The sequence below is a fragment of the Dipodomys spectabilis genome, unplaced genomic scaffold (assembly GCF_019054845.1).
Source record: "Dipodomys spectabilis isolate Male_0828 unplaced genomic scaffold, ASM1905484v1 ptg000766l, whole genome shotgun sequence".
NCBI lineage: Eukaryota > Metazoa > Chordata > Mammalia > Rodentia > Heteromyidae > Dipodomys > Dipodomys spectabilis.
The window spans coordinates 26,333-47,232 of record NW_024871443.1 but is presented as its reverse complement, the minus strand read 5'-3'; the positions used below and the strand labels follow the sequence as shown (position 1 = coordinate 47,232).

The window sequence follows — 20,900 nt, the reverse complement described above, 5'->3', positions numbered from 1 at the left end:
GCGCCGCCGTCGCGTGGGGACCGAGCGCGGGTTGGGCGGGCTTCTGCCGGGGAGTTCTCGGCGATGTCGGTCATCTTCGCGCCGGACTGGCTGCGAGGGAAGGCCAAGGTGAACCAAGAGACGGTCCAGCGGGTGAGCATCCTGGCGGGCAGACGGTGGGCCCCGGGGGGTTCTCAAAGCTTCTTGGAAGCGGGTTCGGAGAGAGATCTGAGGCGCTGGTATTCCCCCCACCTCCACGCGCATGCGCGCAATCCCCCCCCCACCTCCACGCGCATGCGCGCAATCCCCCCCACCTGCACGCGCATGCGCGCGCTGGGGTCCAGCGATCTGGAGCTCCGCGGGTCGAAGCCAGCCCGGGTGAACCAGTCTAGAGCCAGAAAGATGATGCTGGGAGACGCCACCCTGACCTCGCTCACTCTGCTCATCTTCGCAGCTCCTGGAGGAGAATGACCAGTTGGTGCGTTGTATCGTGGAGTATCAGAACAAGGGCCGCGCGAACGAGTGTGTCCAGTAAGTAACTCTCCCGACCCCTACCCCCCACATCCACACTTCCCGCCCTCCCCCCCCTCCCCATCTCCTTCCCCTGAAACGGAGCAAGGAGAAGTAGGTATGGTGGGTGGCTGGGGCCATCTCAAGCTAGCAATCTCGGGTGATGGATGGAGTCGAACCTCACTGTACAGTCCAGGAAAAGGGAGCCTCGAAGAGGTTTCCGTATAGACTCAACACCACCGAGCCCAATGCATTGTAGACCATGGAGTTAGATGGGACTCCCACTTCCAAACTTGATTATTCTCACTGCAAAGATGCCTTCACCTCCAGCCACGCCCAGCTGGAAGGGAGCAGACATAATGGTAATGCTCCGGAGATGGGAGCGGTGTGGCATTCTGGGACTCTCCTTCCTTCCCCCTGTCCTCTTAAATAAGAGAGTCAGCCCATATGGTTGCTAACCCCCTGCCCCCCCCCCCCCCATTCTTCTCAGTCATCCTCTGAGGGATACACAGGAAGATCAGCAAAAGACTTCCAGGTTAAGACTGGGTACTGATGGCTTATGCCTGTCACCCTAGCTCCTCAGGAGATGAGATCTAAGAATTGAAGTTCAAAGCCAGTCCCCACAGGAAAGTCAGTGAGACTGTTATATCCAAGTAACCATCAAAACAGCCAGAAATGGAAGTGTGCCTCAAATCGTAGAACACAGCCTAGTGCAGAGATGCTAAGGGACAATGCTCTGGCCCTGAGTTCAAGCCCCAGTATCATCACACACACACACACACACTTAGATACCTGCATTAATGGCTCACTAGATGTTAGAGGGAGGCTGTATATGATTAAGTGTATAAGTGGTTAGTGAGACTATAGCTCAATGCTAGAGCAGTTGCCTAGCATGTGAGTTGTTCCCAAGCACTACAGATGGGTGGGTGGGGCCTGGGAGGAGTGCTGGGTCTCTACCTCATAGCCAGGAGGACACTGGCCAGAATTCAGCCAAAGGTAAACTGTAGATGAGATCTGAGAGATACCCAGAGGCCACCATCATGGAGAAACTTACGGGACACAAGAGTGGTTTAGCTTTATTCTGAGATTTGAGTCTTTGAAGGCTACTGTTGTTGTTGTTATTTGCTGATCTAGGGGCTTGAACTGGGCGCTGTCCCTGAGCCTCTTTGTGCTCAAGGCTAGCCTTCTAGGCCTTTTCTATTGATACGGTACTAAGGAATCGAACCCCGGGCTTCATGCATGCTAGGCAAGCACTCTACCACTAAGCCACATTCCCAGCCATGCTTGTAGTCTTAAGCAAGAAATGATAGTGGCTTGTGGAAGTGATGAGTGCGTATGAGTGAGATTCTGTGGAAATTCTCCTGGAATATGTTAAAGCAGGGACTGGGAAGGTGGCTCAGTGGTAGAGTGCTTATCTTGCATGCATAAGGCCCTGGGTTCGATTCCTCAGCCCCACATAAACAGAAAAAAGCTAGAAGTGGTGCTATGGCTCAAGTGGTAGAGTGCTAGCCTTGAGCTGAAGAGCTGAGGGATAGCGCCTAGACCAAATTCAGGCCCCACAACCTACAAAAACAAACAAACAAAAAAGTTAAAGCATGAAGTTGCCAACACTGAATCATGTCATCAAAAGATGGGCCATCTGCCAGGCACCGGTGGCTCACGCCTGTCATCCTAGCTACTCAGGAGGCTGAGAGCTGAGGATCTTGGTTAAAAGCCAGCCTAGGCAGGAAAGTCCATGAAACTCTTTATCTCCAATAAACCATCAGAAAACCAGAAGTGGCGCTGTGGCTCAAGTGGTAGAGCGCTAGCCTTGAGCTGAAGAGCTGAGGGACGACAGCGCCCAGGCCCAGAGTTTAAGCTCCACAACCCACCAAAAAAACAAAAAAAAAAAGAGGGCCATTCCATTAAAGTAGATAAATTCCCAGCTTTTAGTTGGGGACCGGAAAACCAAGCCTTTAATTTTCACCTCTTTTTCTTTTTCTTCTCCCATAGGTACCAGCATGTATTACATAGAAACCTCATTTACTTAGCTACCATCGCCGATGCCAGCCCAAATGGCACTCCAAAAACAATGGAATAATCCTCTCTGGGTTGACTAGTAGGTGGAGTGAGTGGAATAAAATCCATTTCCCATGAAAGGCAGACTGCATCTTCACCACAAGTCTGCTGTGGAAAACACAAATGAAACTTCTGTGGTTTTTTTTTTTTAACTGTGAAGATAGCTATTAACTTGCCCTCCTTCTCAATGCCATTATTTATTTTAACAGTTAAGTAGACCTCTCACTAAACTTTGAAGGACTCAAGGCCTAGGACAACTAGCACTATTCTTTCCAATAAAAAGAATGATTTCTTAGTTATCATCTGATGTCACTTTATAATAAATGACGTGCTTTTGCCCATTTATCTGCAGTGTCTTTGCTGGCTTGTTTGCATTGGGAGCCAAGCAAGATGACATGTTACTTTCAAAACTACCTTCAGTTCGGGCTGGGAAGGTGGCTCAGTGGTAGAGCGCTTGCCTTGCATGCCTGAGGCCCTGGGTTCGATTCCCCAGCACCACATAAGCAAAAAGGAAAAAAGCCGGAAGTGGTGTGGTGTTGTGGCTCAAGTGGTAGAGTGCTAGCCTTGAGCTGAAGAGCTGAGGGACAGCGCCCAGGCCCAGAGTTCAGGCCCACGACCAGACCCCACTCTTCCCCCCAAAATATACCTCAGTTCCTCTCTCTATTCTTTGCCACAGGTTGAAAAATCTCAGTCCTTTCTCACAGAGTCTCTCCCAGCCTAGATTTACCCATGCTATTAATGTCCCATTGTTACCACAAGGTGGAGGAACTCATTTGAATATAAGATTCTGTTCTTTAGGTTCAGGGTACATCAAATGATACTTAATCTTGCCTCACATCAGAAATGACCTGGTTTAATTTTATATTTTACCAGTCATTAGGTAGCGCTGATTTTCTTTCATAACAAGGAGGTGGTACTGGTGTTTGAACGGTTCCTTGTGCATGCTAAGTTAGTGCTCTGCTACTTGAGCCACAGCGCCACTTCCAGTTTTCTGGTGATTAATTGGAGATGAGTCTCATGGACTTTCCTGCCCAAGCTGGCTTTGAACTACAATCCTCAGACCTCAGCCTCCTGAGTAGCTAGGATGACAGGCATGAGCCACTAGCACCCAGCTTGAGTCATTTTTCAAATAGGGTGTCCCATGTTTGACTGGGGCTGGCCTTAGACTACAGTCTATTATATCATAGGCCTGCGTATCTGGGATGATAGGCATGACTGCCATGTCTAGCTTGTGTGTTATGATGGGGTCTAGGTGCCTTAATTACTCCTTTAAATGGTTAAAACTGAAAGCTTTTTAGTGCATGGTTTTTTTACAGTTAAACGAACTTATTTTTTTTTTTTTTTTTGGGTCCGGTCGGCCTGAACTCTGGGCCTAAGCACTGTCCCTCAGCTCTTCAGCTCAAGGCTAGTGCCCTACCACTTGAGCCACAGCGCCACTTCCGGCTTTTTTTCTTTTTTTTGCTTATGTGGTGCTGAGGAATCAAACCCAGGGCCTCATGCATGCAAGGCAAGCACTCTACCACTGAGCCACCTTCCCAGCCCCAATTAAACGAATTTTTTTATTGGCCTGGTGGTTCATGCCTGTCATCATAGCTAGGATCATGTTTTAAAACCAGCACTGGCAGGAAAGCCTGCAAGACTCTTATCTCTGATAAACTACTCAGAAAAAGCCAGAAATGGCACTGTGGCTCAAGTGGTAGAGTGCTAGTCTTGAGTACAAAGAGGCTCAGGGGATGGTGCCTAGGCCCCGAGTTCAAGCCCCATGATTGACCCCCCCAAAAAAAATAGAAACTTAAAAGATGTGTCACTAATATGAAGAAATGATTAAGAATTTGTAAAGTAGCCCCCCTCCACACACAAACTCACTATGCCAAAGTGGATGAAAGATCATCTTCCACATGCTCCCAAAGGAGATTGTGAACCCCCAAAACTCCAAACACATACAGAAGTCAATGCTAAGATGACACACTTAAAACATAGACGTTATGAAACTTAAAAATTTCCAGATGGGATCAGGAGCTTCAAGACAGGCACGTAGGGGCTGGGAAGGTGGCTCAGTGGTAGAGCGCTTGCCTTGCATGCATGAGGCCCTGGGTTTGATTCCTCAGGACCACATAAGAAAAAAGCCAGAAGTGGCGCTGTGGCTCAAGTGGTAGAGCACTTGCCTTGAGCTGAAGAGCTGAGGGACAGCGCCCAGACCCAGAGTTCAGGCCCCATGACTGGAACCCCCCCCCAAAAAAAAAAAAAAAAGGTAGGTAGATATTTTCAAGCAGGGGAAAAACATCCAAACCTGAAAAGGGAAAAATAAAGAGAGGAAATGACTTCACCAAACTTTTTTTTTTTAAAGATTATTATAGGTTTATTAGAGGAGCCATATTTCCCCCAAGAAGGAGCACATGGCCTCCTCTCCATCCAGGTAGCAGGAGGGTCTGAGAGATAGGAAGTGAGGTAGATGGGAGTTCAGGTGGGTCTGGGCAGAGAGAGGGAGGGGCCAGCTGTATGGAGGGAACTCCAGGAATGAGGGGGGGGCAGGTTTGGGTGGAGCTGAGGACCAAAGGTGAGCATAATACAAACATTCCCCGCTCTGTTGTTTAATAAGAGTAGAGGGTAGCAGGCTGGGGGAGGGGAGAGAATGCCTGGAGGTTGTTTCTTCTGGAGCTACTTCCTGCTGTCAAGGGGTGAAGTAGTCAGGGGTCTCTGCTTTGTTGCTTGGCCTGGTACCATCCATGAAGCATCAGTTTGGTTGGTAAAGGTCCTCCTTTTTCCATGGCAATAGTTATCTTGGTGGTCCTCTGGCGATCGGAGTGTAGGATCTCAGGATAGGTCCCAGGGCAGCTGGTTGAATCCCCTTCCAAAGTGGAGGGGAGCCTATCCCCATATGGGCCATCAATGAAAGCAGATCCCACACATCCATCCCAGGGGACCACGCAAAGGCAGGGAGGCACAGGAGAAAGATTATTACAAGGTTTATTAGAGGAGCCATATTTCCCCCAAGAGGGAGCACAGGGCCTCCATCCTCATTCAGGTAGCAGGAGGGTCTCTTCACCAAACTTTTTTTTTTTTTTATTGTAAAGATACTATACAGAGGTTTACAGTTACATGAGTGAGGTATTGAGTATACTTCCTCTTGAACATTGTTACCCCCTCCATTGTTTTCCCCCTACCATCCCCTCCCTCCCTCCCTTCCCTAGGTTCTTTTTTTTTTTTTGTGATTAAGTGATTACATAATTTCAAAGTCACAAGTTCATTCTAACTTACCTGGAGCAAATTGTCTATCACAGTCTGTAATATATAACAGTGTTCACATGTTATATACCATATTTGTGATCAGCAGCATGGGGATATTTAGTAGTGGTTCAACTAGATGAGCGGGAGTTCTTTGTTTCTTAAGTCCTGTTAGTTTTGTCATATCACCTAACATTTTGGATTTAGCATCCACTTATCAGGGAGACCATGTACCGTTTGTCTCTTCGTTCTTGGCTTACCTCGCTCAACATGATTCCTTCTAGCTCCATCCGTTTCCCTGCAAATGCCATTATTTTGTCATTTCTAATGGCTGCATAATATTCCATTGTGTATAGATACCACAATTTTTGGATCCATTCATCTGTGGTGGGGCATCTGGGTTGTTCCCATATCCTAGCTATTGTGAACAGTGCTGCAATAAACACGGAGGTGCACGTGTCCTTGTATATTGGTTCCTGTTGTTCAGGGTAGATGCCTAGAAGTGGTATGACTGGGTCGTAAGGGAGGTCAATCTTTAGCTTTCTGAGGACTCTCCAGACTGCTTTCCAAAGTGGTTGTATAAGTGTACATTCCCACCAGCAGTGTGATAGGGTTCCTCTTTCTCCACATCCCCACCAGCATTTGTCGTTGGCTGATTTTCTTCACCAAACTTTTAAAACAAAGCAATGAGCCACCAGAACCCAGATTGGGAAGGCGTGACAGCATCCAAAAACAAAGGTACTGCAGTTAGCTGCACATCACCCTTACCATAAAAGACAGCACTGCGGGAAGGACGGCTTAAAAGCAGCTCACCACCACTACAAATGAAGCAACCGGCCATGTGCTCTTGCAAATTTCAAAACAGCTCCTTCACAGCCTTGGACACGCACTTCTCGCGATACTTGGGAAAGCGCGGCAGCAGCCCGCTCAGAAGCCTCCTAGCTAGTACGCGCGGCGCTCAGACCACGTGTGCGGGTGGGGGCGTGTCCAAGTAGCCTCTGATTGGGTGATGCAGCTCCGGGGGCGGGGTCTAGGGCTCTCCGTTATATATACCCGGAGGCAGCCGCCGGAGACGCTCACGTTCCCCACGGCTCCGGCCCCTCCTCTCGCCGCTGCGAGTCCCCGCCGCTGGGCTGTGCTCTCGCGGCGCTGGCCTCCGTTCTCGCGGGATCTCGCGTGGCGTCGGGAAGCCGGCCGCGGGGGAAGGAGGAGGAGCCGGCGCGGGTGGAGGGAGCGGCGGCGGCGGCGTTCCGTTACCGACGTTGGCTTCGCTCGGCGGTGGCCAGGCTTTGCTGGGGGAAAGGGGAGGTCAGCCAGGTGTGGAGAGCTTGCCGGGGAGCCCCGAGGATCCGGGGCGGGAGTGGGGCGCTCCCCGGGTGCGGCCTCGGGGCGCCGCGGCCTCGGGCTGGGCCGGGCCTGGGCTGGGTGGGGGGGGGATGGCGGCCTCCGCCTCGGCCCGCGCCCCGGGACGCGGGACCCCGGGACCCAGACCCGACCCGGCCCGGCCTCCAGACCCCGGCCCTGACCCCGGCCCCGGACCCCAGACCCGACCCGGCCCGGACCCCAGACCCGACCCCGGCCCGGACCCCAGACCCGACCCCGGCCCGGACCCCAGACCCGACCCGGCCCGGACCCCAGACCCCAGACCCCGGCCCGGACCCCAGACCCGACCCCGGCCCGGCCTCCAGACCCGACCCCGGCCCGGACCCCAGACCCGACCCCGGCCCGGCCCGGCCCGGACCCCAGACCCGACCCGGCCCGGCCTCCAGACCCGGCCCCGACCCCGGCCCCGACCCCGGCCCGGACCCCAGACCCGACCCCGGCCCGGCCTCCAGACCCGGCCCCGACCCCGGCCCGGACCCCAGACCCGACCCCGGCCCCGGACCGTGGGACCCCAGACCCAACCCCGACCCCGGCCCGGACCCCAGACCCCGGCCCGACCCCGGCCCGGACCCCGGCCCGGCCCTGACCCCACCCCGACCCGGCCCGGCCTCCAGACCCGGCCCCGACCCCGGCCTGGACCCCAGACCCGACCCCGACCCCGGCCCGGACCCCAGACCCGACCCCGGCCCGGACCCCAGACCCGACCCCGGCCCCGGCCCGGACCCCAGACCCGACCCCGGCCCCGACCCCGGCCTGGACCCCAGACCCGACCCCGACCCCGGACCGTGGGACCCCAGACCCAACCCCGACCCCGGCCCCGACCCCCAGACCCGACCCCGGCCCGGACCCCAGACTCCGGCCCGACCCCGGCCCGGACCCCAGACCCCGGCCCGACCCCGGCCCGGACCCCCAGACCCGACCCCGGCCCGGACCCCAGACTCCGGCCCGACCCCGGCCCGGACCCCAGACCCCGGCCCGACCCCGGCCCGGACCCCCAGACCCGACCCCGGCCCGGACCCCCAGACCCGACCCCGGCCCCGGCCCGGACCCCAGACCCGACCCCGGCCCCGGACCGTGGGACCCCAGACCCGACCCCGACCCGGCCCGGACCCCAGACCCCGGCCCGACCCCGGCCCGGACCCCGGCCCGGCCCGGACCCCAGACCCCGGCCCGGACCACAGACAGACCCCGGACCCCGACCCCGGCCCGGCCTGGACCCCAGACCCCGGACCCTACCCCGGGCCCCGGACCCCAGACTCGACACCGCCCCGGACCCCAGACTCGACACCGCCCCGGACCCCAGACCCGACCCCGGCCTGGACCCCAGACCCCACCCCGCCCCAGACCCCGGGTCCTGACCCCCAGACCCGACCCGGACCCCGGGTCCCTGGACCCCGCCCTGACTGCTCTTTTTCCCTCCTCCCTCTCCTCTCCCCCCCAGCTGGTGCTGCCAACCTCGGTCGCCATGGGGGCGCAGGACCGACCCCAGTGTCACTTCGACATCGAGATCAACCGGGAGCCGGGTGAGCTGGACATTTGTGTCGGGGGGTGGAGGGAAGGGTGAAGGGGGAGGGGACCGAGGGAGACAGCCCTCCCCTCTCCTCCCTAAACCTTTTGGGGAGCTGGAGACTACGGGGGAGGGGCAGCCTGTGGAGAGAAATGTGGTCCAGGTACACAAACACGCACACGCGCACACACACATGGGCCTATGGAGAGAAGTGTGGTCCAGGTGCACACACACACACCCGTGGAAATCCTGCCTTGCTCTTTTGTCTCTCTCTTGAACTGCACACCCCACCCACTCGGACCTGACCCCCGACATGCCCTCCTACCCAGCCTTGGCAACCAAGGAAAACGGGGTGCGCTCCTCCCTGTCTCTCTGTCTCTGTGTCTCTGTTTCTTTCTCTCAGGAGATCCACACTTCTGGTGATCCCCAGATCGGGGGAGGGTTTTCTTTTTCTTTTTTTTTTTTTGGTGGTAGTCGTGTTTTTTTAAGTGTAGGTCTGTATTCTGTTATTTCCAAAACTCACAGCAAGACTATAGATAAGCCAACTCTTGTTTTCCCATTTTTTTCCCCTTTAAAACTATATATTTATTTAGTTTTTGAGTCCTGGGGCTTGAACTCAGGGCTTGGGCACTGTCCCTGAGCTTCTTTTGCTCAATGCCAGCGCTGTACCACTTGAGCCACAGCGCCACATCCGGCTTTTTCTGTGTATGTGGTACTGAGGAATCGAACCCAGGGCTTCATGCATGCTAGGCTAGCCACATTCCCAGCTTTAGGGAAGGTCTTGAGATAAATCAGCATTCTTTGTAAGCAGCAGAATTGCAGGGGGAAAAGCAGAGGAAGAAGTAACTCCAAAAAAGAATGGTAACCCTTCTGTACAACACCTTAATAGTGGTAACACTACATATGTACACACATATGCATAAAAACAATGGTACCCTCTGTACAAGAATAACAGTAAAACTATATATGTATGTCTCTATACACATATGTACAAGGAATTGCAATGTGTATGTGCTTAACATTGGTGGTTTTTTTTTTTCATTAGGAGTTTATTCATCTATTCATTAATAGCTGGTTTTTTGTTTTTTTTTTTTTTGTTTTCATTCCAAAGGGTATGGTTTCATTCTGAGTAGCATGCAGGGGTCCAACCGTTTTCTTAGCTCTTTGGTATTTTTGGACTAAGTTTTGATTGAAGACGTACATATTATTTTTGTATATTATCTTTTTCTGCTTTGTTCTTACAAGAAAATTCCAGTGAACATCAGCATTCAGCCTTGAATGAAATAGCTGTTAGCAGGTGTCATCCTAGCTACTTAGGAGACTGAGATCTTTGGGTCACAGTTAGAAGCCAGCTGGGGCAGGAAAGTCTGAAAAGCTCTTATTTCCAATTAACCACAAAAAAGCTGAAAGTGGAGGTATGGCTCAAGTGGTAGAGTACCAACCAGCTTTGGGCAAAAAAACTTGCTTGCCTGCCTGCCTGTTTTCCTTCCTTCCCTTTCCTCCCTTTTTCTTTCTTTCCATCTCTTCTCCTTTTTCTTCCCTTTCCTTTTTCCTTCCGTTTTCCTTTCTCTTTCCCATCACCATCTCAGCCTCCTGAGTAAGTAGGATGACAGGCGTGAGCCACCAGCACTTAGCTTAAACTAAGATTGTGTAGCCGTGTTAAATACTTCCTTCTGAGGGATTTGTCCATATTGCTAGCTTTTCAAATAGCTACAGACTTCTCCAGAAGTTGGAGAAATGTTGGATGAATTTCAGCATCACACATGATTCATAGTAACTGATAGAAGAGAGTAACATCTGAGAACAGTCACCAAAGCAAGGAATGTTTACATGGTTTTACCTTGAACCGAATGATAATTGGCAATTTCATATGGTTCAGTCTTGTATAATACTTAACTGATACTTCTGAGAATATTGCCTAAGAGCCAGGCACTGGTGGCTCACGCCTGTCATCCTAGCTACTAGGAGGCTGAGAGCTGAGGATCACGGTTTGAAGCCAGCCTGGGCAGAAAAGTCTGAGACTCAAACTATAAAAAGCTGGACGTGGAACTGTGGCTCGAGTGGTAGTACACTAGCCTTGAATAAAAAAGAAGGTCAAGAACAGCGTCCAGGCCCTGAGTTCAAGCTCCAGGACGGTAAAAAATAATAATTACCTCACAAGTTACCTGACCACTGAATGAAAGTTTTTTTTTTGTTTTTTTTTTTTTGGGTCCTGTCGTGGGGCCTGAACTCTGGGCCTGGGCGCTGTCCCTCAGCTCTTCAGCTCAAGGCTAGCACTCTACCACTTGAGTCATAGCACCACTTCTGGCTTTTTTTTTTCTTCTGCTTATGTGGTGCTGAGGAATCGAACCCAGGGCCTCATGCATACGAGGCAAGCACTGAGCCACCTTCCCAGTTTTATTTTTTTATGCTACTCCTGGGGCTTGACCTCAGCCTGGATGGTGTCCCTGAGTTTTTGTGCTTATAGCTGGTTGGTGCTCTACCACTTGAGCCACAGTTCCACGTTTTGTTGGTTAATTGGTGCTAAGAGTCTCAGTCTTTTCCTGCCCAGACTGGCTTTGAACTTTGAACCTCAGATCTCAGCCTCCTTATTTAGGAGTATAGGTGTGAGCCATAGCCTGGCATTTTGGTGGCTTCTAAGCAATTCATGCATTTTACCTAAGCTGTCAGATTTATACACATAAAGTTGTTCTTCATCGTCTACTCATGTGCTATCTTTCATTTGTGATATTGGTAAAGTCTGTCTGCTTTTTTCTGTTTAGAGGTTTGCCAAAGAAACAGATTTTAGTCTCATTGAATTTTCCCCTGCTCTTTTTCTGTTTCAGATTTCTGTTGTTTGGGTTTTTTTTTTTAAATCTTTTTAAATATCATTTCTAGTGCTTTGCTCCTTTTTTAGTTTCTTCAAGCGGAAGCTTACCTCATTCACTATGATTCCTTTTCTGACATAAGGGTTTAATTATATAAATATAGAGGGAGATTTACAGATATCTGACAAATTTTGATACGTCTGTCATTTTCTTAAAACTGCAGGCTATTTCTGATTTTCTGAGACTTTTTAACTTACAAATGACCAAGAAGTGTTGTTTTTTTTGTTTTTTGTTTTTTTTTTTTGTCGGTCGTGGGGCTTGAACTCTGGGCCTGAGCGCTGTCCCTCAGCTCTTCAGCTCGAGAGGAGCGCTCTACCACTTAAGCTACAGTGCTACTTCCAGTTTTGTAGTGGTTTATTGGAGATAAGAGTCTCACAGACTTTCCTGCCCATGCTGGCTTTGAACCGCGATCCTCAGATCTCAGCCTCCTGAGTAGCTAGGATGACAGACGTGAGCCAAAGCCATCGGTGCCCGGCAAGTGTTTTAACTTTTAAGTGTAGAGGTTGCATATCCTTTATCAGAACTCACAGGACTAGAAGTGTTTTAGGAAATTAAGATTTTTGTGGATTTTGGAACATTCACATATACATAATAAGGTATCTTGGGGATAAATAAATTCCAAGTCTAAATATGGTGTGTCTTTTCATATTTGTATTATACATGTAGTCTGTTAAGCATGCAGGTTTTTGTTGTTCTGTTTGTAGTAGTGGGGTTTGAACTTGTATTCTCACTTAGTAGACAGGTTTAAAGTGGCTTTCTTGTAGATTGCAAGCAGATGGATTTTATTTTGCTTGTTAACTGTATTTACTGTGTTGCAATGTCATTTTGTTTGTTCTTAACTATATTTAATAGGTTTCTTGTGCTTGGATTTGTCTTTATTTTTCAGTTATTTATTTGTGGGCTTTTTGATTTGTTTTGGTTTTTTTGAGACAGCCTCTCATTGTGTTGCCCCAGCTAGCTTCAGACTTTTTGAAACCCACACATTATATTTTCTGAACTGTTTGGGGTGAGTTGCTTACGTCATGGCTCTTTGTCTTGAAATGATTCATTGTCTTTTTTTTTGTTGTTTGGTTTTTTTTTTGGTTGGTCATGGGGCTTGAACTCTGGGCCTGGGCGCTGTCCCTCAGCTCTTCAGCTCAAGGCGAGCGCTCTACCACTTGAGCCACAGCACCACTTCCGGGTTTCTAGTGAGTTTTATTGGAGATAAGAGTGTCATGGACTTTCCTGCCTAGGCTGGCTTTGAACCGCGATCCTCAGATCACAGCCTCCTGAGTAGCTAGGATGACAGGCCTCAGCCTGACTCATTGTGTATTTCTTATAGGGACACTGTCTTATGTAACTCTAATACAGTAAGTAGCTCGTCAACTACATCTTTACAATATATACCTATTGTTTTGGTCAGGTAGCCTAAAGTCATTTATCACATACAGAATCCATTTAAGCATCAGATGCTACTTTTAGCTCTTATGTCCCTTTATCTTTTTTTTCTTTTTTCTTTTTTTTTGCCAGTCCTGGGACTTGAACTCTGGGCCTGGACACTGTCCCTGAGCTTCTTTGGCTCAAGACTAGCACACTCTACCACAGCGCCACTTCTGGCTTTTTCTGTGTATGTGGTGCTGAGGAATCAAACCCAGGGCCTCATGCATGCTAGGAAGCACTCTACCACTGAGCCACCTTCCCAGCCCCTTTGTGAATCTTACAGTGCAGCCTTTTTTGGGTCTTTTAGGATGGTAATATTTTAGAATGTAACCCCCTTTTCCCCTTTTAAATAGTACATTAAGCATTTTGCATTGTCAGGGGCTTAAACTTGGTTTTTAAATGGGATAGCCAGGGTCGTTTCTTTAGAGGCATGTTTATATACATCTGACAGCAAAATCATAAATTCTTAGCAGTGTATCAAAATCGATCACAGTGAGCTGGGTTGAAATGGATATATTTACTTTCTGTTTAAGATACAGGAAAGACTTGAAAGTGTTGTCCTCAGTAAATAAGCATATTAAAGTATTGAGAAGTGATGTCTTGGTTTTAAGAGATCATGTAGTTTTCAGCGAATGTTTTGAGTAGTACTTGTGACCCTGCCCGAGCTATTTAACCTCTTTGTAAAGTGGAAGTCCTGTGCACTTTTTGTCTTAATACAGTTCTAGAAGATAATACTGTAACAAGCTAGTCATAGTCACAATTCAAAATTTCCCTTCAAACTTTAGACAGCTCAAACTCAAGACAGCTCATACTTGGGGGATGGGATTGGTACTACAGTAACGAACGTGCATACCTCCGAAGCTCAGGAACAGAAAGTGAACGCCCTGGCTTACACTATTAAGTTTAAATGACCTCCTTGTTTTTTTTTTAATTGCTCATGAGTGAACTAGGACACTCGCTGCCTGTCTAATAAATTTGGATTGTTGACAGGAGTTCCTAAACAGTACAACCCACCTGTCTTATACACGGTATTTTTGTAGTATGAATTTCAATGGGATGGATTATAGACAGAGCATGATTTTAATAAGGCAGACTAATTTTAATTAGTAGTGGAAAAGTGGGGGCGTGTGGGAGGGAGGAGCAGCTTGTGGGTTCACCAGCCCTACGGCCCCGACAGTGATTTCATTTCACAGAGCTGCAGGAAGCAAACATGCTGGCTGATTGGTTGTTTAAGATTTTTTACAGCTAAATACATAATTTTAGCATACGATACTCATAAAAATATAGTTGTTTTATTTCCTTTTTTTGTTGTTGTTGGTTTGCGGGGCTTGAACTCGGCCTGGGCGCTGTCCCTCAGCTCTTCAGCCCAAGGCTGGCGCTTTACTACTTGAGCCACAGCGCCACTTCCAGTTTTCTGGTGGTTCATTGGAGATCAGAGTCTCACGGCCTTTCCTGCCTGGGCTGGCTTGGAACAGTGATCCTTAGATCTCAGCCTCCTGAGTAGTTTAGGATGATAGGTGTGAGCCATCAGCGCCCGGCAGTTGTTTTATTTCTTTAGAGTGCATTCAGAATACAAGGGGGAAAAAAAATCTTACTAATACTTGAAATTCTCTTGTCTTTCTCTGTCCTCATTTTTAATGATGATGCAATATTTTCTATTTTTTTCTTTTTTTTTTTCTTTTTGCCAGTCCCAGGGCTTGAACTCAGGGCCTGGGCGCTGTCCCTGAGCTGCTTTTGCTCAAGGCTAGCTCTCTACCACTTGAGCCACAGCACCATTGCCTGCATTTTCTGTGTATGTGGTGCTGAGGAATCGAATCTGAGGCCTCAGGTATGCTAGGCAAGCACTCTACCACTGAACCACCTTCCCAGCCAAAATTTCTTACAATTCTGAAACCACATACTTGCAGAACAGCCTATGTTTGTAAAGTACCTTGTGCAATATCACACACACACACACACACACACACACACACACACACACACACACACACACACACACACACACACACACACACACACACACACACACACTTTAATATTACCTAAGGGAAAAAAGCCCAAAAAACCCTGCTTTTATTGCATGTGGGCTGGGTGTCAAGTTAAGGGTAAAGCCTTCCAGAACCTGCCATTTAGCTTGAATAATCAGCGGGACATAATACTTACTCAGATGGCCAGTTATGTAGTCCTCCTCTACCCCCCCCCCCCAAAAAAAAAAATGTTAACTGGAATAAGCAGGTTTGAGCTGCAAAGGTGCTTTTTAATTCGGCAGAGGATTGGCAGGACCTGGGTTACTGACGAAGTTCTCCGGATGGAAGGAGAGTGCTTTCCAAAACATTTTCTCAGAAGCTGCACTCAAAAACATCTCATTGTGGGCTGGGGCATTGGCATCGTGATAGAGCACTTTCCTAGCATGTGCTGACCTGGGGAGTCTGGTGTGGGACATGGCATAAGCAAACAAACAGAATAAACCCCCTAATTATAAGCAACCCCCTAGCTACGTGAGCCTGGCTACTGACGGCGTCCAACTGCTTGCTGGGCAAAAACAAAATGAGACCTATGTTAAAAGAGCTACACAAGAGGGCTGGGTGCGTGGTTTAGTGTAACCTGTCTACCTAGCAAGCACTGAACTCGTGCGACCTCCAGAGTCTCGCGATAGAACCTAGGCTTGGCTTTCTTGGAATTGAGGATCCTCCTGACTCCCCAAGGCTGGGATGACAGGTATCTGTCGCCACACTCAGCCGCGTGAGAGTTTTTCTAGAGATGTTACCGTTTCCGGGCCATTGTCAATTAGGAATCCTGAGCCCTCTTCCCTTCTCTGGAGATTGGAGGATGGGGCTGAACTTCCAGGCCTTTCTGGTTGACCAGTCCCCATCCTGAAACTGGCCATGGCCAGAAGTTGTCTCTATAGACCAAAAGATGTTTTTGTTATTTTTATTTATTTTATTTTTGTTCATCACGGGGCTCGAACTCAGGAGAGCCTGGGTGCTTTCCCTGAGCTCTCCACTACTTTGAACCCTACCTCTCTTTCTGGTTTTCTGGTGGTTCATTGGAGATGAGAGTCTCATGGACTTCCCTGCCTAGGCTGGCTTCGAACTGCGATCCTCACATCTCAGCCTCCTGAGTTGCTAGAATGACAGGCGTGCATCACCAGCACCTGGTTACGAAACAGATTTTTCTGTTTATATCTGTTTGCCTATTTTTGTTTCCTCTGTATAAAATGTTACATTTATTATGATCATTATGTAAATATTATATTATTAATATGTATTAATCAACTTGCTGTTCTTTTTCCTCCCCCCAACCTGTTTTCATTTCAGTTGGTCGCATTATGTTTCAGCTCTTCTCAGACATATGTCCAAAAACATGCAAAAATTTCCTCTGCCTATGTTCAGGTAAGGGGATTTTTTTTTCAGTTATTTACCTTTTTTTTAGCATAGTAGATATTTTCATGAAATATAATGGTCTGTGAGATGAGATTATACCTCAAAACTGCTTTTCACTAAGCCTTCTCTGTGAGTTAAGCCAATAGCTCTTTAAATGAAAAGGGGAGAGAGAAATGCTCTTAGAAGTGGGCACAATGGCTGATGCCTGACATCCTAGCTACTCAGGAGACTGAGGTCTGAGGATTGTGGTTGGAAGCCAGCCCTGCAGAAAAGTCCCCATGAAACTCTTACCTGCCATAAACTACTCAAAAAAGCCGGCCGGGGTGTGTGTGGGGGGGTGTGGGAGAGAAGGGAAGGGATAGTAAGGGAAAAACAAAGGAGAGGGTAACAATGCTCCATAGGAAATGTACTCATTGCCTTACTCATGTAACTGTTACCCCTCTATACAGTAGCTTTACAATTTAAAAAAAAAACGTGTATATATGTAAATATATGTATACATATATACATATACACACAGGTATATATATAAAGCTATATATATATAAAGCCAGAAGTGGCACTGTGGCTCAAGTGGTAGAGTGCTAGCCTTGAGCACAAAGACGCTCAGGGACAGTGCCCAGGCCCTGAGTTCAAGCCCCAGGACTGACAAAAAATAAAATTATGCGCCTTCACCATTGATTTGTCTTGGTAGAAGTTTGCTGATCGCAGTACTTTGAATATACTCAGCACCCTAGATTTCATTCAACATGATTTGGCATCCATATGCTATTTGCTATTTTGTGTGTTATATATATATACACACACACACACACACACACTTTTTTTTTTTTGGTAGTGTGTTAAATTTCCATGCCATCTCCCCATTTCTTAACATCTTAGGTGGTACCCAGTGCATAGGAGAGGTGTGTGGGTAGTGGCACTGGGGCTTGGTAAGTGGGTGCTTTCTCACCTGAGCCACACCATAGAGTTGATTTGTTGGGTTCTTTGCATGGAAGGACGGGTTTGTAGCTAAAACTTTGTTTCTTTTTCTTCTTTTTTTTTTTTTTTTTTCCTTCCCAGGGGAGAAGGGCCGTGGGAAAACCACTGGAAAGAAGTTATGTTATAAAGGCTCCACATTCCACCGAGTGGTTAAAAACTTTATGATTCAGGGTGGGGACTTCAGCGAAGGTAGAGCCAAAAGTGATGTTTCTAATTCTTGCAGCCACCAGGTGTAAACTAGCTCCTCATTCTTATTAGTGCCGATGATGACAGTTGCTCGTTATTCTTGATTAATGACCGTGGTTACATCTTGTAGCTCCAGAATGTGTGCAGGAGTGAAATACTATGACATTATAATTTTACTTTTGTCATGTCATTTACTCGACTCATGTAACCACTTAGGCAAATGCCCAAAGTACTGTCCAGTTGCATTTATCCTACAGCTTAGGAGGTTTTGACGATTGTTAGAAATAACTGGCTGGTGGCGGTCCTTTGGGGATGGAGTACTAATATTTTAAAGTTCTGTGAGGAGTCTTCAAATGCTGGCTGTTGGCAAATCGAAACCATCAAAAACAATTTGTAGCTGGGCGTGGTGGCGTGCGCGTATAATGCCAGCCCTCGGGACACAGATAAGAGATTCATGAGTTTGAGGCCAGCCTGAGCTACCTAGACCCTCTCTCAAAAATCAGATTAAAACAAGATAATTTATATGTATTAGTTATATGCATGATGCGTGTGTATGTATAATATCATGTGTTTCAGCTTTCACTTTGCTTAATGTAGCTCTATTTGTAGGTAATGGCAAAGGTGGTGAATCCATTTATGGTGGCTATTTTAAAGGTAAGGCTTCATATTTTACGGTCTTCTCAGTTCTGATGATAAAACAAGTCCAGTTTGGCCATATACCTTTTAATGAGGAGAGGCTTACTGATAGTTCACTTTTTGCATGACACTAATGCTGCATGAAAATACTTTATTTGCATGAATTTGGGGATAAATTGTACGGTAATCTATAACTTTTAATTGACCAGATTAATTAAGGCTAACTTTATGGTTAAACATGACTTTCAGCATGGAGGTTAGGCAACTATATACATGAAAACTCCTCTCTTCCTGCCTAAAACTGTCAACATATTCTTTTGTTTATAGAGAATGTGGTCTTTTGCAAAATGAAAAGGTAAGAGAACGAAGCTCAGTAACACAAACTCCAATTCTGTTCCCTTGCACCCTTACCTAATAAATTCGTGGACAGTCTGGGTCAGGATTGTTGCTGGATTTCTATTTTGTGTGAAGACTTGGAAACTTCTTTATGTTATTTCCTACATGCATCTGTATCTGTTTTCTTTTCCCAATGAGTTGTTACTGCTACATCAGGAAAAAGAATCTGGGTTGTGGATTTTTTTTTCCCCCCTCCCTCAATCTAGCAATTTCTTTAAAATACAATGATATTTCCTCCTTCCTCAAAGGTTTGTATGTTTTCTTTTGTATACTAAAACTATGTGATTGTGTTTTATTCCTACAGTAGTAGCAGTTGAATAAATCTTAACTATTGAACTTGTCCCCCCAAAAAGCCTTAGAAAAGTCAGTTGCAGAGATTCATTAAAAGAAAGAAAAAAATCCACTAGGTTTAATGCCATTAAAGCTGCAGTATTATAATAGTCTTTTATATTTCCTTTTGGGAGAAAATGGATTACTACTTCTTTTTGAGAGACCCTGTTCCCAAGGTAATATTTTTTCCAAGGTTTTGTTTTTTTCCCTCTGGTTTCTACTAAAGAAAGATTTGTTTGTATTAGTGTGAGAAGGGAGCTCGGGTTAATTTGAATGAAGGGTGTTTTCGCTGGAAGGAAAGTCATATCGAAGCGACTTTGATGGCAGATTTTCCCCTCTCATACCTCACTGTGTCTAGTTAGTAGCATGTAGCAATTTCACCTTAATGCCTAGCCCACTTCAGTGTATTTGTTCCATGACCAGCTACTTTAAAGATGGTGTTTTGCCACTTAAATTTTTATTTTTACAGAACTTTCTTTCTTAGATAATTTTGTGATCCTATTGATTATCCATATACTTCATTTTAGACATGTTCCTAAAACTTCCTCTGATTCCCCCCCCCCCCCCCCCCCCCCCAGACTAGCTTTTGTTTTTGGTCACTAACAGATTTACCGACAACTGAAATGTCTATATACGAACTATACCCGGGTGTAGTTCATTTGGCTGGTTAATTGGGAGTTTAAAAGAAATGAGTTGTTTTTTGTTTTTTTTTTTTGAGAGTTCCCTAAAAGCTTGTCATTAGTTTTTCTCTGCAAGTTAACATGTATCATTTAGCCACGGGTATGCATGCAACTAAAAGTGACTATTCTAAGGCTTGTCTGTATAAAGTATTCAATATATGTTCCTTTTTCTCAAGGCTTTAATTAGTACCTTTGGGCTTTTTATGCTTTGATGAACTTGATTAGTTTATTAAAAGAAAAAACTACTTTTTTTTTTTTTCTCTAAATGTTGTCAAATAACTATACTGACCAGAAGAGGAATCCCGTCCTTTGCTTTCTGTGTATTACTTGAACATGATCACTTGGAGAGTGGGTTATCGCGGCAGGCTGACGAATTTGTGTTTTCTTCAAACAGATGAAAACTTTATTCTCAAACACGATAGAGCGTTCCTTTTGTCAATGGCAAACCGCGGGAAGCACACCAATGGCTCCCAGTTTTTCATGTGAGTAGGCGTGGCGCAGACACGACCCTTTCCTCCCAGAAGCGCTGTCCTTAGGAAAGGTGGCGGTCCTTAAACTAATTCCACTGTGGAAACGCTAACTGCTTAGGTCTCATGATGGATTTCGCACATGGCACGCCAGTCAGCTTGGGCTCCCTCAGCGTTCAGCACGTATAGTGGGGTTTACGATGTAAGAACAGGAATTCAGAAACGAAACCTTGAAGCAAGAGGCAAGTCCTAGCCCCTGCAGAGGCTAAGTTCTGAAGATCGGGGTTCAAAGCCAGCCAGGGTAGAAAAGTTCATGAGACTCTTGCCTTCAATTAACTACCCCAAGAAAAGCCAGAAGTGGAGAGGTATGGTTCAAGTGGTAGAGTGCTATCCCTGAGCAAAAAATGCTCAGGGACAGTGCCCAGGCCCTGAGTTCAAATCCAGGACTGGCACACACACACCCACAAAACAGAAAGGAGATATGTATTCTTTTCAGTATATATAAGCTTGTCATCATGAGGGAAGAAAGTGGCTTTGGCTCAGTTTATGAAAACTAGATTGGAATATAAACTACTGATGAACATTTAAAATTGTTAATAAGTGTATGGCCAGATATGGCGTGAGCATAAGAAGTTGGTTCAAGGAAGCCGTTGTGAAGTGGCTTTTTTTTTTCCTCCTATTTTTCCTCATTGAGCCACTTTTGAGAGAAGTATTGTTCTTTTCTGATGAGATACAGAAACACAAAACAGATCGTATGCTGAGCCAGCATTTGTAAAATCTGCATAATTGAATTAACCCAAGCGGCGGTGGGTATCTTCTGCCAAAACTATATGAGATTTTCATTCAGCACACTTGAGAATGTTGAAATTAGCTTTTTAACTAAATATATATGT

At 47.2% G+C, this 20,900-nt stretch overlaps 2 protein-coding genes across 2 annotated transcripts in view; both read left to right on the top strand.

Annotated features, from left to right (window-relative positions):
• On the top strand, nucleotides 1-2,880 carry Ss18l2 (SS18 like 2). Its single transcript, XM_042672742.1, has 3 exons — nucleotides 1-132; nucleotides 434-510; nucleotides 2,482-2,880. The coding sequence occupies exons 1-3, from the start codon at nucleotides 64-66 to the stop codon at nucleotides 2,567-2,569; spliced, it is 234 nt and encodes a 77-aa protein (XP_042528676.1). The 5' UTR covers nucleotides 1-63; the 3' UTR covers nucleotides 2,570-2,880.
• A 4,099-nt stretch (nucleotides 2,881-6,979) lies between these two features.
• The window catches only part of Nktr (natural killer cell triggering receptor), a 32,411-nt gene continuing 18,490 nt past the window's right edge, over nucleotides 6,980-20,900 (top strand). The window contains exons 1-6 of the mRNA XM_042672739.1: nucleotides 6,980-7,089; nucleotides 8,597-8,678; nucleotides 16,266-16,340; nucleotides 17,394-17,501; nucleotides 18,108-18,152; nucleotides 19,935-20,022. Coding sequence (XP_042528673.1) covers nucleotides 8,621-8,678; nucleotides 16,266-16,340; nucleotides 17,394-17,501; nucleotides 18,108-18,152; nucleotides 19,935-20,022 — 374 coding nt within the window. The 5' untranslated portion in view covers nucleotides 6,980-7,089; nucleotides 8,597-8,620. The remainder of the gene's footprint in view (nucleotides 7,090-8,596; nucleotides 8,679-16,265; nucleotides 16,341-17,393; nucleotides 17,502-18,107; nucleotides 18,153-19,934; nucleotides 20,023-20,900) is intronic.